Source organism: Paroedura picta, chromosome 3, assembly GCF_049243985.1.
Source record: "Paroedura picta isolate Pp20150507F chromosome 3, Ppicta_v3.0, whole genome shotgun sequence".
Lineage (NCBI taxonomy): Eukaryota > Metazoa > Chordata > Lepidosauria > Squamata > Gekkonidae > Paroedura > Paroedura picta.
Genome location: NC_135371.1, coordinates 1,488,891 through 1,507,099, shown reverse-complemented (window position 1 = coordinate 1,507,099; position 18,209 = coordinate 1,488,891). Strand labels below are relative to the sequence as shown.

At 49.1% G+C, this 18,209-nt stretch overlaps 2 protein-coding genes across 2 annotated transcripts; both read right to left on the bottom strand.

Moving 5' to 3' along the window:
• Positions 1–781: 781 nt before the first annotated feature.
• On the bottom strand, positions 782–17,624 carry LOC143834140 (uncharacterized). The gene is made up of 7 exons (XM_077330746.1): positions 15,556–17,624; positions 15,337–15,385; positions 14,663–14,730; positions 14,323–14,449; positions 10,370–11,752; positions 4,085–4,103; positions 782–3,571 (listed from the first exon to the last, which is right to left on the bottom strand). The coding sequence occupies exons 1-7, from the start codon at positions 15,970–15,972 to the stop codon at positions 1,951–1,953; spliced, it is 3,684 nt and encodes a 1,227-aa protein (XP_077186861.1). The 5' UTR covers positions 15,973–17,624; the 3' UTR covers positions 782–1,950.
• Positions 4,806–8,443, bottom strand: LOC143834108 (zinc finger protein 483-like). The gene is made up of 6 exons (XM_077330708.1): positions 8,301–8,443; positions 7,296–7,916; positions 7,080–7,128; positions 5,803–5,870; positions 5,434–5,560; positions 4,806–5,000 (listed from the first exon to the last, which is right to left on the bottom strand). Exons 2-6 carry the CDS (start codon positions 7,707–7,709, stop codon positions 4,864–4,866), a joined length of 795 nt encoding a protein of 264 aa, XP_077186823.1. The 5' UTR covers positions 7,710–7,916; positions 8,301–8,443; the 3' UTR covers positions 4,806–4,863.
• Positions 17,625–18,209: the final 585 nt, after the last annotated feature.

Sequence of the window (18,209 nt, the reverse complement as noted above, 5' to 3'; positions counted from 1 at the left end):
GACCAAACCATTGCTTCCAGTTGGCCCCCAAGCCCCCCCCCCCCTACGACCAACACTAATCGGTTTAACCCACTGGGTCCCAGTAAGAGTTGAGCTGAGGCTCTCACAATTTCTATTTTATGTATCATTGTTATTATCATGTTAAATTATTATTGTTATATTACTGCTATTATTGTTACTTGTTACCATGTGTTAATTGTATCCTCCCTGTTTTCTGGAAACTGCCCTGAGCCCTTGAGGAAGGCAGTATATAAATATAATAAACAAATAAATAATAAATAAATATTGCAGAAGGATGTGCTTACAGTATTCTGGAGTTGCCATGGGAAGCCCCCGAGACCCCACCGTTACCAACGTGTTTAGGATTGCCCTGGAGAGACCCGACGGGGGAAGGGAAGGAGAGCCAGACCCTCTCCCTCTCCCCTTTCCTGTCTTACTGCTGCCTCCCCCCTCCCTTCCCCCCTCCCAGGGTCTACCCTTCTGTCAGGTAGCCAGCACCCAGGAAGCCCCCCCCCCCGTGCAGGTGTGCATTCTAGCCCCCTTGGGTTCCCTCAGGCTTGGCCTCTAGTCTGCTAAGAGAGGGACCCCGCTCTGGAGTTTGTTCTCTGTCTAGCTCACTTAATCATTCCCTTAGGGTAGACTCCTTTCCTCACAGTAAAAACACGGCTGACTTGGGGGTTCACACAAAGAAATATTTCAAGGAAAAGACACATTTTCCACCAAGAACCCCCAGGTGTCCAAAGTGTCAGGCCGGTACACGTTTTAAATGTGAGACATCAGATTCTGAAGTCAAAATCGAGGCCTTTATTAAGTGTAACATAGCAAACGTCATTTACTTAATCCAGTGCCCCTGCTGGTTGCTGTACCTTGGGCAATCTACCCGTGCGATAAAAACGAGAGTGATGCGGCATATTATTATTATAAATATATATCAGCAATCAAGTCGGTTTCACGTCACTTTTCTCTACCAGGAGTCTCAATGTGGCTTACCGTAGTTCCTTTTGAGAACTATGATTCAAAGAATGTCAGTTTATTTTGTTACTGAATATAATCCACAAAGGGGAAAACTTCTTTTCTTAATGAAGTTTACAATTTTTCAATAAGACTTGTCACTGAATAGTTTTCTGAAAGTGTTTGTGGAACTGAGGAACACTCTGGAAGTCGTATACTTGTTTACTAGCATTAAAAGACTTGAAGAAAGTCTAATGGTGCAGTGCTGTGCTCCGGTTTCTTTCTCATTTCTGTAACTTTTGAAGTGGACTGCCTTTGTACATCTGCACACTGGGAACATTGGCATGGTTGTTCTCCTGTGTCAATTATTTCATCTGAATATAGGCAAGCATATATGTGATTTCTCACCTGGGTTAATTCTTAAAAAGGTATCTCTTGGGCAAGCACCAGGTCATGTCTGACCCTTGGAGTGACGCCCTCTGTCGTTTTCATGGCAGACTCAATACGGGGTGGTTGGCCAGTGCCTTCCCCAGTCATGACCGTTTACCCCCCAGCAAGCTGGGTCCTCATTTTACTGACCTCGGAAGGATGGAAGGCTGAGTCAACCTCGAGCCAGCTGCTGGGATTGAACTCCCAGCCTCATGGGCAGACAGCTTCAGACAGCATTTCTGCTGCCTTACCACCCTGCGCCACAAGAGGCTCATGGGTTAATTCTTAGGCATACATTAAGATTTCTCTTTGGAATGAAGCTCTTCCACATTCTAAGAATTTATGTGATTCCCGCCCAGTACACTGTGGGTTTCTTGAGGGTGAGTAAGCTGTGATAAGTGAGCAAAGCTCTTTTCTTACTACAGGCATCAATGTCGTTAAAGAAGTGGACTCTGAGGAAAACCCTTCCCAACCTCTAGACATTCATATGGATTCACTCCAGTGTGGATACGTTGATGGAAATTAAGCTGTGATGAACTCTGAGCAAAGCTCTTTCCACACTCCAAGCACTCATGGTTTCTCCCCACTGTGTTTCCGTTGATGCGATTTAAGTTGTGAATTCTGAGCAAAGCTCTCTCCACACTCCAAGCATTCATATGGTTTCTCCCCAGTGTGGATACGTTGATGTGAATTAAGGTGTGAACTCTGACCAAAGCTCTTTCCACACTTCAAGCATACATATGGTTTCTCCCCTGTGTGCATACGTTGATGTGATTTAAGTTGTGAACTGCATGCAAAGCTCTTTCCACAGTGCAAGCATTCATATGGCTTGTCCCCAGTGTGGCTATGTTGATGGTATGTAAGTTGTGAACTTTGAGCAAAGCTCCTTCCACACTCCAAGCATTCATAGGGTTTCTCTCCAGTGTGGATACGTTGATGGCATTTAAGGTGTGAACTCCAAGCAAAGCTCTTCCCACATTCCAAGCAGTCATATGGTTTCTCCCCAGTGTGTGTACGTTGATGGCATTTAAGCTGTGAATTCTGAGCAAAGCTCTCTCCACACTCCAAGCATTCATATGGTTTCTCCCCCGTGTGGATACGTTGATGGGATTTAAGTTGTGAACTCTGAGCAAAGCTCTTTCCACACTTCAAACACTCATACGGTTTTTCCCCTGTATGGATACGTTGATGGGATTTAAGTTGTGAACTCCAAGTAAAGCTCTTTCCACACTCCAAGCATTCATATGGTTTATCCCCAGTGTGGCTGTGTTGATGGTATATAAGGTGTGAACTCTGAGCAAAGCTCCTTCCACACTCCAAGCATTCATAGGGCTTCTCCCCAGTGTGAATAACTTGATGTTTATTAAGCTGTGCACTCTGAGTAAAGTTCTTTCCACACTCCAAGCATTTGTAGGGTTTCTCCCCAGTGTGGATACGTTGATGGGATTTAAGGGTTGAACCATGAGCAAAGCTCTTTCCACACTCCAGACATTCATAGGGTTTCTCCCCAGTGTGGATAACTTGATGTTTAGTAAGCTGTGAATTAAAAGCAAAGCTCTTTCTGCATACCAAACATTCATATGATTTCTCCTCAGTATGGATAAGTTGATGTTTAGTAAGCTGTGAATTAAAAGCAAAGCTCAATCCACACTCCAAGCATTTATAGGGTTTCTCCCCAGTGTGAACACGTTTATGCGATTTAAGATATGAATTCTCAGCAAAGCTCTTTCCACACTCTACACATTTATATGGTTTTTCCCCAGTGTGGATACGTTGATGAGATTTAAGGTGTGAACGCCAACCAAAGCTTTTTCCACATTCCAAGCATTCATATGGTTTCTCGCCAGTGTGGATACGTTGATGGGATTTAAGGTGTGAACACCAAGCAAAACTCTTTCCACACTCCAAGCATTCATATGGTTTCTTCCCAGCATGAATAAGTTGATGTTTAGTAAACTGTGAATTAAAAACAAAGCTCAATCCACACTCCAAGCATTTATATGTTTTCTCCTCAGTGTGGATACGTTGATGATGTGTCTTTTGAGCATCGTTATTTCCACACTCCAGGCATTTACATGACTTGCCTGCTGTGTGTATTTGTGGATGAATGACAAGGATACCGTTCCGAGAATCCTTCCTTCTAGCTTCCAACCATTGATGAGGTCTTTCTCCTGTGTTCATTCTGTGGTATCTTTCTAGCACCAGGCATGAGGCATTCTGAAGACAGGATCTTGTCCATTTTGTTCCCTTGATTCTTTTCTGCTGTTTCTTCTCCAGGAGGTGGTGGTGGTGTGGTTCTTCCACAGATGTCATTTGAGCTTCAGACTCTAGAAAAAATAGACAAGCAATAGTCAGCAAGAATAGCAACTATCAAAATGAATGTTGTTCCTAAAATCAATTTCTTATTTCACGTATTACCTATAGATATTAAAGACAGAACCCAGCAGCAGTGGAAAAGCTGCCTGAGCCAGTTTATTGGGAATGATTACAGAAGACCTTGGATTGCCTTTAAAGCTCTCCGAGACGAGAGGAGGTTTGTGAGTACCAAATGCAAAGCTGTATTTTCATGCATCTGCTCTAACTAGGATTACAGATTGGATTAAGAACCCTAAAATTAGAGACTTGCCTTATGAAAAGTATGATTTGGAAGAAGGATTGCACAGCTGATGTGGCCATTGATTTGAGCCCTTAAAAAAACAGATACACATCTCTGGAGGAATGTGCTTTTAAAAGAATGGTTGAAATATAAAAGAATAAATCCTAGGGTGTCTATGCTGAAATCTCCAGCTGAGGCTTAAGAAGGGAGGAGGGAAGCTCAGTGCAGGAAAGGGAAGGCCTCGCCCACATGGAGCCTCCGGGAAACCGTATCTCTGACCCCCTCCCAAGGCCATCAAGCCCCGACATCCCAGCATGGCATTCTGATCCATGGCTCCTCCCCCTTTAAAGAGTCCCTTTCAGGAGGGGAGAAGGTGGCGATGGGTCCTGCAAGACGCCTAATAACAATGTGAAACGTCATTTTCAGACATAAATCTGTTTTCTGTATTTAAGACACGTTTTATACAAATCAACTCAAAATGAGCTGAGAACTGCATTCATTCCCTTGCCTCCCCTTCCACCGAGGAACCGGAAGGATGTCCCAGCCCCTCTGATTCCAAGGGCAGCACGGCAAGCAGAAATTCACCCGGGAAAACTCACCCACGTCTATCTTTCTTGGTTTGACCTTCAGGGCTGTGCCACATTTTTCTAAAATTCCGAGGCACACCTAGGCCTACACTGGTGTGAGTAGACCGAAGACAGCAGAAGGACCTGATTCATCCCTTTCTTCTCTCCCTGCCCCACACTGACCCTCCTCAAGGACCATGGGGGGATGTGAAGTCTTCAGACAAGGAAATGTCTTTTCAAACTTTGGAAAATGCATGATGAGTGTCTATAAATAGTCTCTAGAAATAGTATTCTTGGTATTCTCTTTGTTATTGCCATTCTTTAAAAGAGTCGTTTCTTTGGCTGCTCTGAAAGGCCCAACAAGAGGCTGCTGTTCACATTCCGTAATCTATGGAAGTCCATCCCCCTCCTGCCCTCCGGCCTATGGATTTTCACCTCCACACATGATTCTGTTGCCCCTGAAAAACAATGAGCCTGTTCAGTCCTCCATGGGGAATTGGGGAGGGGTTTGCCTCCCATCTCTGCTGTGTTCCTTGACATGAATACTCAGGGGGCAGCTATGCAGAAGGCCCCTCCCTTGCCCCTTGGAAGACCCATACTAGTGGGGGTGGGTAAGAAGCACCATCAAGTCACAGCCACTGATGGTGACCCCGTAGGTTTGTGAAGGCACGAAATGGATAGAGATGGTTTGCCCTTGCTTGCCTCTGCATAGCGATCCCAGATTCCTTCGCGGTCTCCCATCCATAGGCTAACCTGGACCGACCCTGCTGAACTACTGAGTGCGGAAAAGACCGAACAAGCCCAGGCCATGCTGGTCAGTACTGACGTCCTTCGTGGGAGGAATGAGTTCTGCCTTCAGCCTCTGCAGATTGAGAGCCAGGGGAGCCTTACCAAGAGAGGCCACGTTCTGGCCGTTCTCCGCCATGACTTCCTGGTGAAGCCTCCTCTGGCCCGGATCCAGCAGAGCCCACTCCTCCTCCGTGAAATGGACAGACACCTCCTCCAAGGTCACCCGGCCCTGGAAAGAGAAGCACACAAACAAACTCTTCTCAGGAAATGTCAGAAATCTTCCCCGGCTGAGGACAATTAAAGAGTCCATAATAACTCTGCTGACAGTCAGGATTCAAACCTCCATTCTCATTTTCCATCCAATGAGCAGCCCAGAAAACAGCCAAGGGAAGGAGACAGAAGGAGACTCGCCCTGGCCAAGGGAAGGTGAGGAGAGGCACCCAAGGCCACGATCCAGAGCTCCACGCTTACCCAAGTAGGCCGCATGGAGGCTGCTTCCTCTCTGTCACAAAGGGAAGGCGAAGAATGTTTGGCACCACCTGGAAGAAGTAAGAGGGGAAACGGAAGGAGTTCTGACTCCCAGGCCTCCTGGCATCTCAGTGCAGAGGGGAAGGCGGAATAAGATTCTCCCTGCCGTGGCTCCTAACTGGAACTATCCTTCCATCCATATTTGCCTGATCCAAAAGTGATCCAATTCTTATATAGGAAACAGTGGTCTGTTTGTTCAATGGTATGGAATTCCGTGAACTGAGGAGGAGGAACCCTGAAACGTAGGGAACAGGCAATTCTCAGCGCATGGCTCCCATATCCCAGAATTCTTTACAGCCAGGCAACATGGTGAGACACGCCACAGACAAGAACCTAAAAAGGTCAACACAAGTGAAATGAACTTAAGCCTATACCCGGTGGAGCAGAATTAAAAAAAAAATATATCAGTATTTATTATTAATCAAGCTAAAAACTCAAAGCTTTTAGCATAGGCTCAATAAAATCAGGGCATGCCTACATACTAAAGCGCCCACTGACCAGACCTGCATCCTATTTGGGATTGGGAATGTTCCTTGAGCCATTCTCCCCTGCAGTCCAAAGATAAGCACTCTGAGACACGCATGGGTGCATGTGAAGCTCTCCTGTGTGTGTGAAAACCATGATTTACCCTTTTGCCATGTGGCCAGCACCCAGGAAGGCCACAGGGCTGGTGTGGGGGCTACTGCCCACGGGATCCCTGGGAGCAACAGGCTTTGCCTCTAGTAACAGATACTGATGGGTTACTGATTATAATAATCCCAGAATATCCTAGAGAATGAGGAGGCCAGTGATGTGAGCGGGCCAAACAGGGTATTTTCAGGATGATCCTCCTAGATCATTTTTGGACAACACTCTTACCTTAACAGAACAGTTTTTTTAACCACCTGATGGCCACCTTCAGCCAAAGTCCTTTTGAGGTCTGCCAGCACTGGGCATTCCTTGACGTAAGGCGTGTCGAAGCTTACGATACTTTCATTCTTTGTACTAAACCACTGCAGCGTTCGCCCAACTTCTGACATTAATCATCATCATGGGATTCTGGAGGCCGATTCAACTACCTTTGCTCTATTTGTCCTGTCATCTTGCAGTGAATTGAAACTGCTTTTTGGTTTTACTTTCCCAAACGGAATTTCTGAACTGAGAAGACAGCGGGGAGCATCTCTCTTGGGGCATCAAGACAGCCCACCTACAGTTATGAAAAACACCCTTTTCAATCTTACCCAGAAAAATGGCTCCAGGATAAAGCTCCTGCGTGATCGTCCCCCATGCCTGAAAAGGAAATCAAAATCCCATTAGGGGAAAGTAAAGAGAAACAGAAGACGAAACAGACTGGGGGGGGGGGGGGGGGAATTAAAGACAGGGTTAATTTGTGTGGATGTTGAGAGTATTGTTCATATTTTGCACCCCACCACCAAACCTAGATGAATTCTCCTCACCTGCTGGTCCTGATCCTTTTCCTCCACCTGGCTCAGGAGGAAGCCTTCAGCCAGGGCCACCGCCTGGGAACTGGTTTCCGGCCGGCACTCCTGGACCCAATTCTCCACCTCCGGGGGCAGGACGGCCAGGAACTGCTCCAGGGTCACCAGGTCCAGCATCTCCTGCTTGCTGTGCCTCTCCGGCTTCAGCCACTGGCTGCAAAGATGGTGGAGTCGGCTGCAGACCTCTCGGGGCCCCTCAGCCTCCTGGTAGCCGAACCGCCGGAATTGCAGGCACTGCACAGCTGGAGGGAGGACATCTTCTCCCGAGCTCTCCTGCACAGTTCCTGCCCACAGCTCTTTCCTGCTCCCAGCCTTGGTGCCGTCCAGACCTTTTCCTGATCCAGGGGCAGGTGAGTCTGGCTCCTCCCTCATCCTCCCTTTGTCTCCAAACACGCTTCACCTGGACCACTGGATCACCTTCCTCCCCTGCCAGATCCTTCTATACTTATTAATTATTCAGCTTCTATACCGGCACTCCCGAAAGGCTCATGGTGGTTTACAATTGAAATATAATCCCATAAAACAAGGTGGACATTCCCAATGATTCCCAATACAGGCAGGTGCTGGAACTGTGACCGCCTGCAAAGAAGAAGAGCCGGTTCTTATCTGCCGCTTTTCTCTTTCAGGGGGAGTCTCAAAGGGGCTTCCAATGGCCCTCCCGTTCCCCTGAATGCTCTGTCGAGCGAGCCCGGGGTCACCCAGACGGCGGCACGTGGGGGGGGGGGGAGGCGCGGGGAATCAGCCCGCCCCCCCCCGCAGGCAAGGCTGAGCGGCTCCAGGCCGCTCCCCGCAGAGGCCGCAGACCCGGCCCTCAGCCGCCCACCCCCCACCCCCCGGGAGCCCAGCCGAGCCCAGGCGGGCGGAGGTGGCCGCAGGAAGGGGGGGGGAGGGAGGGGGCTCTCCAAGACCCCCCCCCCGCAGGCCGCCCCCCGCCCCCCGCCCCCCGCCCCCCGTGCGCCTTACCGGTTGGACTGGCGGCCCCTTCCAGGCACGGCCGCAGGAAGTCCGCCCACCGGCCGCTCTAGGCGGGCCGCCTCCGTCTCGCTCCCCCTGGGACGGACTCCCCCGAGCGCTCCCTCCTGCGCCGCCCGCGGAGGCCGCCAGGGGGCGGGGAGGAGTCGGGGCGTTCCTTATAAGGAAGAAAAGGCGCCAAGCCAGGCAGGAGGAGGAGGAGGAGGAGGCGCTGCTGAGGAGGCGCTCCGGGCCCGGCTGCCCCCTTGGCGGAGGCCGCCCCATTTCTCCCCCTCTTGGCCTTGCCCAGCCCCCGAGCCCTTCGGCCGCGGGCCAGGGGCGGGCGGCGTCCACCCGGGCGCCCTTTTCGGGGCCTCTGCCCCCTCCAGATGCAGAGGAGCCCCTCGGAGGTCCCGGGCCTCCAGCCCGCCTCCCTCCCTCGCCCACATCGCCCGACTCCGGGCAAGAGGCTCGCCTCCAGAACAGCTGCAAGAAGTGAGGCTGGCTTCGCTTTCACTTTATCTTTTATTGCGAGCTGTCCTTGACAGTCACGGCAGCCTTTGCAGCCACACGCAGACAACGGAAAGGCATCCGTGACACGAACTCTCTTCCCCAAAGGGAAGCCGGTCACAAGCGAGGGCCCTTTCTGAGAGGCCCCCAATCACTCCCCTTTAGAGGTTTTTACAATCAGCTCCTAAAACCGCTCGCTCTCCCCCTGGGTCACGACACACACAAAGTTCTCTGCTTTTGAATATTGTCTTAAAATACATAAAAAATGAGGGATTGCTACTTTTTATCATTACAAAGAGTATCTAAAATCGTTATTACAAGTTTCTGTTGGGCCTCAACCAGTACACCTCACCTTTGAACTTTGGCTTCACTTCTGTGCTGTTTAGACATTCTTATCAGCCTCAGATGCCCACCCTCTTGGGCTTCAACAAATATCTATCAAATAAAAAGAGTTGGTATTTTTACCCCACAAAGAGTCTCAGAGCGGCTTACAATCACCTTCCCTTCCTCTCTCCACAACAGAACCTGTGAGGAAGGTGAGGCTGAGAGAGCTCTGAGAGAGACCTCTCTAGGAGAACAGCTTCTAATAGGACTGTGACTAGCCCAAGGTCACCCAGCTGGCTGCACACGGAGGAGCAGGGAAACAAACCCAGCTCACCAATTAGAAGCCTAACCACTACACCAAGCTGGCCCTTGGTACAAGTTAAATGGTTTCCAGTCCACGGGAAGCTCGACTCCCTTGCTGGCATATTCTGTGTGGTTCAAGGCCAGCAGCTTGGACTGTGCTCAAATAATTTGAACCAAGTGCCTGGTTCACACACAGGGTTGGAGCCCCTTCCCTCTGGGATCCATGGGGTGGAGAGAGTTGACAAAGAGCTTTTTCTCCCTCTCGTAGAAGACAGATCAGAGGCATCCAGTGAAGATGGTGGGCCAGAGATTCAGGATGGAGAAAAAATCACACAGAGATTGATTAAGAAGTGGAATTCACTACAAGACGATGGAGTTCTGGCTACAGGAAAGAGCTTTAAAGGGGGATCAGGTAGATTCAAGGAGGATAAGCCTATTGATGGCTACTAGCCCCAGTGGCTAAGCAGAACCTCCACATTCAGAGGTGTGAAATCCAGTTCTCCAGGATCAGCTGGGTCTATCGGGATTGAAGGGGAAGTTATGGCCCTATTCATTGTGCCAAGCACATAACTGCCACTGAGCAGCAGCCCCTGGAGAAAAGGGCTACTCTAGGCAGTGGGCCTTTGGAAAACTCATATGAAGCCATCCCAGGGAGGGATATTCACCTCACAATAACAAGAAGGGAGAACATCCCTCACTAGGAAAGACCAGATACTCCAGTAGAATAGGGATCTATTGTTGGAAACATATCCCCCTGTCAAAACATATTCCTTTTTATTAATGGGATTTATGCCGAGAAGAATTAGGATTATTTTGTGGTCCCTGTCCCCCCCCCCCTGCTGTGGATTCTTTGATGGCCAGTAAGCTCTTTCCACCCTCCAAGCATTTGCATGCCTCTCTCCCAGTATGGATTTATCAAAGGGCTTTAAGACTGTCCCTCCAACCAAAGCTCTTTGAGCAATCCAAGCTTTTATATGGCTTTTCCCCAGTGTGAATACGTTGATGGGATTTAAGATGTGAACTCTGAGCAAAGCTCTTTGCACAATCTAAGCATTTATAGGGTTTCTCCCCTGTGTGGATTCTTCGATGGGCAGTGATCTGTGAATTCTGAGCAAAGCTCTTACCACACTCTAAGCATTTATATGGTTTCTCCCCTGTGTGGATTCGTTGATGGGCAGTCAGCTGTGACCGCTGAGCAAAGCTCTTTGAACAATCCAAGCATCTATATGGTTTTTCCAGTGTGTGGAATCGCCGATGTGCTGTAAGGCTGTGACTCCAAGCAAAGCTCTTTCCACAATCCAAGCATTTGTATGGTTTCTCTCCTGTGTGAACATGCTGATGTCTAGTAAGATGTGAACTTGAAGAAAAGCTCTTTCCACACTCAAGGCATTTATATGGTTTCTCCCCGGTGTGGATACGTTGATGGGTCGTAAGTTGTGAACTTTGAGCAAAGTTCTTTTCACACTCCAAGCATTTATACGGTTTTTCTCCTGTGTGAATACGCTGATGTTTAGTAAGATCCGAACTCCGAGCAAAGGTCTTTCCACACTCCAAGCATTTATACGGTTTCTCACCTGTGTGAATATGTTGATGTTCAGTAAGATGTGAACTGCAAGTAAAACTCTTCTCACATTCCATGCATTTATATGGTTTCTCCACAGTGTGGATACGTTGATGGACCGTCAGGTGTGAACTCTGAGCAAAGTTCTTTTTACAATCCAAGCATTTATACGGTTTCTCCCCAGTGTGGATACGTTGATGATATGTAAGCTGTTTGTTCAAAACAAAGCGCTTTCCACAGTCTGAACATTTATATGGTTTCTGCCCTGTATGGATACGCTGATGTTTAGTTAGATCAGAACTCCAAGCAAAACTCTTTTCACAATCCAAGCATTTATATGGTTTCTCCCCTGTGTGGATTTGTTGATGGGCAATAAGGCTGTCCCTCCAAGCAAAGCTTTTTCCACATTCCAAGCATTTATATGGTTTCTCCCCAGTGTGGATTCGTCGATGGCTAGTAAGCTGTGAACTCTGAGCAAATCTCTTTTCACAATACAAGCATTTATAGGGTTTCTCCCCAGTGTGGATACGTTTATGTTTAATAAGTTCAGAATTCCAAGCAAAGCTCTTTTCACAATCCATGCATTTATATGGTTTCCCCTCTGTGTTATTTCTTTGGTGTGTATCAAACACCACAGCTTCAGCACCCTGAGAAGCAGAGCACTCATCCCTCCTCTTCCATTTTCTTCCAGTGTTTCTCTTCTGTTTTGTGTCAGGCAGATGACATTCTGGCTCTCCCTCAGATTTGTTCTGGGGACTGTGTGCATCTAGAAGAGAAAATAATAGTAATCCTTTTAAACAAAAGCAGAATGCAATATAGAAGGTATATAAATGACCTGGCATAAACCACTTGACTGAGAAAGAAATCCTGCCCAGTATTAATTGCTTACAGAGTTTTCCTTAGAGGGTAGTTCAGAATCATAATCACAGAGCGCTGGAAGATCCTATAAACGGCCACCTAGTCCTGCTCCACTTTCTCAGGGATTTAAAAATCACACTCTCCTGGCAGATGCTCATCCAATCTCCTCCTAAAAACTGCAGTGAAGGAGACTCCTCCACCTTCCGAGTTAGCATCTTTCAACTACGAACAGCTCTCACCTTCAGAAAATGCTTCCTAATATTTAAGTGGAAGCTCCTTTCCCATAATTTGAACCCATGGCTCCTAGTCCTCGTCTCGGAAGCTGCAGACTATCACATACAATATGGACCAGGTGGAACCTGGCAGTTATCTCTCTGAAAAGGGATGCTTTGGCTCTGGCTCCTCTTCTTGTGACTCTTCCAGGGATTCTAGGTGGCCACTGCGGGAAATGGGAGGTTGGACTAGATGGCTTTTGCCAAGTCTCTTCCAAAAATAACATCCACAGTCGTAGCTGGCCTCACCACTAGGGGAGAAAGGAGAGATGGGAGACCTGCTCCTGTCAGGCCTCCCCCACCTGGGGCTTAGTTTACTTATTGGACAGTGCATTTGAGCAGAGCTTCACACCTGAACTGGAGACCTGATATGACCTCCAAACTTATCAAAATTGACCGTACACCACCCACTATACAAGAGTAGCTTCCCAAGCCCTGCAATCTATGTCCCTCCCTGCAGGGCTGAGACAGGAGGAGACTGGCGACTGGGCATTTTCAGTGGTGGCCCCTCATCTGAGGAAGAATGTTTCCTGGAACATTCTTATCATTTCGGAACCGGGCCAAAACAATTATTCCCAGCCAGGCATTCTCTTAGTTGATAATTTTTTCATTTCTGCTAGGTTCTTCTTCTAACCAGAGGAGAGTTCTCGGGAGATTTTTGAGGTAACTCAAGGGTTATTTTATAACCTTCTTGTGCCCCTTGCTTTTAAAATTGATTACAGTTGTGAGCCAATTTGAAGAGGCCTGTGGCAAGGCAGGATGGAAAAAGCACAGTTGAGTTTTATACCCCGCTTTTCAGTGTCCAAAGGACTCTCAATGCAGCTTACAATTGCCTTCCCTTTCCTCTCCCCACAACAGACATCCTCTGTGAGGCTGAGAGAGCTCCGACAGACCTAGCAAGAGCAAGGTCACCCAGCTGGCTGCATGTGCGGGAGTGGGGAATCAAACCCAGCTCACCAGATTAGAAGCTCCTGGCTTTATGTAAATCAACGTGTACTATATTTGAGCACTGTGTAAAGATTCCCCACCAAGCTGAGGTACAAACAAGCCAGCATTTGTTTCTGAGTTAATTCACAATTTTCCTATTGTAGTGGTGTTTCCTCCTGAGAAATCCCTCCTCTCTCCATGTGGTGGCATTAAGCCCAAGAGGGGGTGTCTCTGCTTCCACCTCACAAGGAAAACTACGCCTGAAGATCTCACTGGTTCTTTTACTTCTTGGGCTGGCAGATCGCCTCCTTCTTCTATTAGCAAAATGGAATTTGGTTTGGGAGCCAGAAGTTTTCCTCTGGAGGAAAGAAACAGACCCGTGACTCCTAGACATTCCAGCCCTAAGAAGCATTCAGATTTTGGACCCAGGCTGTCTGAACCACAGCTGCTCACTGGCAAAAAGGAGAACTCAAACATCTGAAAGAGCCACGCAATGGGAAGGGGAGGGGGGCTCCGGCTGGAATCCAGAAGGATCCCGTTGCTGATCCTGATAGCGACCCAAAGTGGTGGAGAAACGAGGAGGGAACTTCAGGACTTCTAGTGAGTCCTTGAGCCAGGCCTAAGCCATGACACAGGTGTAAGTAGGATGAACACTGCAGGGGGGTCCCAATTCATCCTTCTGCCCCTTTGGCCCACAGCTATCCTCTTATAGTGCGATGGGTCTCTATACAAACAGAGACACTATTGTCATTATTTTAAAGGCTCATTTCCACGGCTAAGAGGAAGCACAGTTGATGTCCCACAAGGCATTATTGGAGGCCCAGTCCCCTCCTGTCTGGCCTTCTATGGTTTTTCATCCAAATGAAGATGATGTGGTCCAGAAGAAGAATGAGCCCCTCCAGCCTTCAGGAGATGGGTCTAAAACCCCGTCTCATGTTCCCTTTAATTGACATTTTTTGGCTGGCAATCTTTTGGCTGGCACACAAATAAGTTCAGGTTCCCTTCCCTGCCTGGGCTTGCAGGCACTGCTGAGAGTCTCCAGGGGCCTCCAGGGGCTGTGGTGGGAAGGGCCAAAACTCACAGCTGACATGGCCACCCTGTCGGGTTGTCAAGCAAGAGGAGCTTGCCATTGTTTGCCTCTAGTGACCCTGGAGTTCCTTAGAGGTCCCCCTTCCATGTCGTAACCAGGATCAACCCTTCTTAGCTTCTGAGAGCAGAAGAGACCGACTAGGCAAGCTATCCAGCCAGGAATGACTTCTGCCTTCCCTCTGGGCCTTACCCAGAGAGGCCACGTTCTGACTGTTCTCCTCCATGACTTCCTGGTGAAGCCTCCTTTGGCCCGGATCCAGCAGAGCCCACTCCTCCTCCGAGAAATGGACAGACACCTCCTCCAAGGTCACCCGGCCCTGGAAAGAGAGGGGGGAAACACCCTGTAACTTCCCAATCATGTAAGAACCCTTCTTTTTCTAAGGCAATCTAAAAAGATGCTGAGGGTCAAGGCCGAGTCCTTGAAAATGCTTTCAATTTCTACTCTGCACAGAGAACAGCTGAGGGGAAGAGAGAGAGGATCTCCCCGGCCTTCGGAGGGGGGGGAGCACCCAGCAGCACGATCCACTTACCCCATCTGGCTGGCAAAAAGTGGCTTCCACTATGCCACCAAAACAGAGTAGAGAATCCCTGGCACCCCCTGGAAGGACAAGAAGGGAAATGGTTGGCATTCTGTACTTTCCAAGTACTCTGCATCTTAAATATTTGTGTGTGTTTTTGGGGGTGGGGTGGGATATGGTTCTCCCTGTCTTGGCTCATAGCCAGCACTATCCTTGCATCCTTATTTTGGATATTTTTGGCTCTTCACAAATCTTGATACAGTTGCCATATGTGAAATAGTGGTCTGTTTGTCCTGTAGTTCAGAATTCATATAAATAAGTAGGAAGAGCTCTGAAATGCAAGGAACAGGCAGTTCTAAACCCACCGATAGGACCGCAGCTCCCATATCCAATATCTGACATATCCCACGTCCACAAATCTCTTTGAAGTTAAGCCACCCAATGAGAGAGGAGGCTTTCCCCTCCATTCTACAATCCCAGCGCAACGGTGTCATTTCAGCTTTCCAGGAATCTTGGTTCTTATACTCAAATATTCATATCCTATCTGATCAAGGTCTCTCTATCCCAATCTGAATTTCTAAAGGAAGAAGCTGGAGGGGAGCATCTATTGTGAGGCATCAAGGCAGCCCCCCCCCCCCGGCAGACAAGAGGCAGTTTGGCAGGAACGACACCCTTTCCCATCTTACCCAGAAAAGCTGCTCTGTGGCAACGCTCCTGAACGCTCTTTTCCCATGCCTGAAAAAGAAGCAGGGACTCCTGTCAGGGAGCACTGACAAGGAAAGGAAGAGGAAACAGGCTGATGGGGGAGGAGAGCATCAACAAAAGCTGGGGGAATCTCTGTGGATTTCAAAGGCCTGTTGTCCATATTCTTTGCCCCCCGCCCAACCTGGATGAATCCCCCTCACCTGCCGCTCGTGGTCCTCCTGCGGCTGGGCCTGGCTGAGGAGGAAGCCTTCGGCCAGGGCCACCGCCTGGGCGCTGCTCTCCGGCCGGCACTCCCGCACCCAGCCCTGCATCTCCGGGGGCAGGACGGCCAGGAACTGCTCCAGGGTCACCCGGTCCAGCATCTCCCGCTTGCTGCGCCTCTCCGGCTCCAGCCAGCGGCGGCACAGACGGTGGAGCCGGCTGCACACCTCCCGGGGCCCCTGGGCATCTTCGTAGCTGAACTGCCGGAATTGCTGGTGCTGCACATCTGGAGGGGGGCTGTTGCCTCCAGAGCTCTCCTGCAGGGCTCCTCCCCAGAGCTGCCCTCTGCTCCTAGCCTCGCTGGCATCAGGGTCTTTCTCTGCTTCGGGTTCAGCTGGGTTCGGCTCTGCCCTCATCCTCTCTCCCTCTCCCAACAACCTTCACCTGGACCAAGGGATCACCTTCCTCCTCTTCTAGATTCTTCTGTAAAGGAACTGGCAGATCTGCGACCTCCTGCAAGATTGAATCAAGATTGTGTGTGTGTATACACATAAATGGATATATATGGCATCTGCATCCAATGGGGTCAATTCCGGGCTCCTGGGAAGGGCAGACCAGAGGAAGTGATGTCAGCGAGCCCTCTCTAGGCACGCAGACTCCGTCCCTTTAACACTTAAGAGTCCGACTCTCTTTCTCTCCCTCTGCAGAAGGCAACCTCCCCCTTCCCTTGGGCTTTGCCTCATTTAGAAGGCAGAGGAGAAGGCAGGATCCGCCCCCCCCTTCCCCTCCCATCTGCTGCAGCCCCTTCCTTCCTGTGGGAGTCTCAGGAGGGACCCTCCACTGCAGAATTGGGGGCAGTCCCTGGAGGCAAACGAGGCACCCTCTGTGTCTCTTGGGGAAACGCTGCCTTCTGTTCCCTAAGAACTGCGTGGAGGATCCGAAGAAGTTTCTAGCTGGGCTTACTGGCTTGAACTACTCGGGCATCAGCTGGGCTGCTCCTTCCCAAGAGTTTGTTCTGGGGTGTGTGGCTTGATTTGGGGCAAGGGGGAGGAGGTGCATGGGAGGGAGTCTGGCTTCACGGTCTGGTGCCCACATCATCTAGGGTTACCAACTCCCGGTTGAGAAATTCCTGGAGATTTGGGGGCGGGGTCTTGGGAAAGCAGGGTTAGAGGAGGACAGGGACCCCACAATGGGATGCTATGTAATAGAATGTGACCTAAAAAGCTGTCATTTTATCCAGGACAACCGACTTCATTATTCTGGAGCCCATTTGCAATTCCAAAGGAATTTTAAAATTTGTTACCTGTTTATCAGTGATAAGGCCATATATGGTCCTGTCAACCATCCCTCCTCCCAAAATTGTCAGTAATGGGCCAGGAGGGGGGGGCGGGGGGGCCTGAATAGAGCTAGGCTTTCCTCTGCATGGGAGCAAAGCCTGGACCTTGGCCAGCTCAGCTCCTCTTCTGTCCACCAACTGAGATGGAGCCAATGTACCTACTTGTAGGTTTTGCCTTCTATTTCCTTTTCAATAAAATCCTGCCCAGGTGAACATCTGCAGAGTTTATTCTGCAAGTTCTCTTAAAGGAAAAATCCTGGCACACGTCGGTGGCAGTCCCAGTTTCCTGTCTCTTGCTCTGTCTCCTTAAGCTATTCCATTAAATAGGAAAATAGCTTTTGGGGCAACAAAGGCGGCATGAAAATTGTCTACATGAAGCAACGTGTGACTTCCTAGCCAATAAGGAAATCAGAACATGAATACAAGCTTGGCTAAAAGGTAGAATGAAAGAATCAACAGAGGGCCTCAGTGGGGGGGGGGGGGGAGAGCGTAGAATTAGTGAAAGAAGGTCAATCAAATCAAAGTAACATCCAAGGTGATCTTTTCAGTACATACTTGTGGCAGGAACTGAAAACAATTTTATAGGCTGGACACTATTGAAAGCATGAAAAATCACAGTAGGATTTGAGTTTCCTGATGACATTAGACAACAGAGACAGCAATTCTGTGGGTCTGCTAAAAAAAAACCTACGTAAGTTTATTCAACAGGAAAGAAAAAACAGCATTTTCAGAGGTTGGAGTGCAATCTGAATGATATGCACGGGCCCCTCCCCCCCCCTAGGCCTTCTTATGCCCTCCAGAAACACCCCCATCTCCCCCCACCCAGGCTTCTATCTAAGGGACTCCATTCATTTTTGCATTGCTTATAACTGCTTATTGGGTTTTCTTCTTTGAGTTGCACAGTTTCCTGTGGAGCTTTCCACAAGGAATGGGGAGGCGACTGTAAGCCGCTTTGAGCCTCCTTCGGGTAGGGAAAAGCGGCATATAAGAACCAACTCTTCTTCTTCTTCTTCTTCCAGAGAAGAGGCATAGCTGTCCTCTACATGAAGTCATACTTTCCTACTGAGTGGGGATATCGCAGCGCACCTGCAGGTGGCTAGCAGACACAAGGGGAGTCTGAGCAGGGGACGGGGAGGGGAATGGTGGAAGAATTAAACTCCCAGAAGAAACAGTGATGAGGTGAAGGAGGAGCGGGCTGGAAGGAGAGAAAGAGGGCACACAGGACAAAAAATAACAGCATGCTGATCTCTGAAGTTGGCCCTTGTGGAGGCAACGGCAAGGAAAGATAGATGTGGAAGACGGTCCTGGAAACCTGAG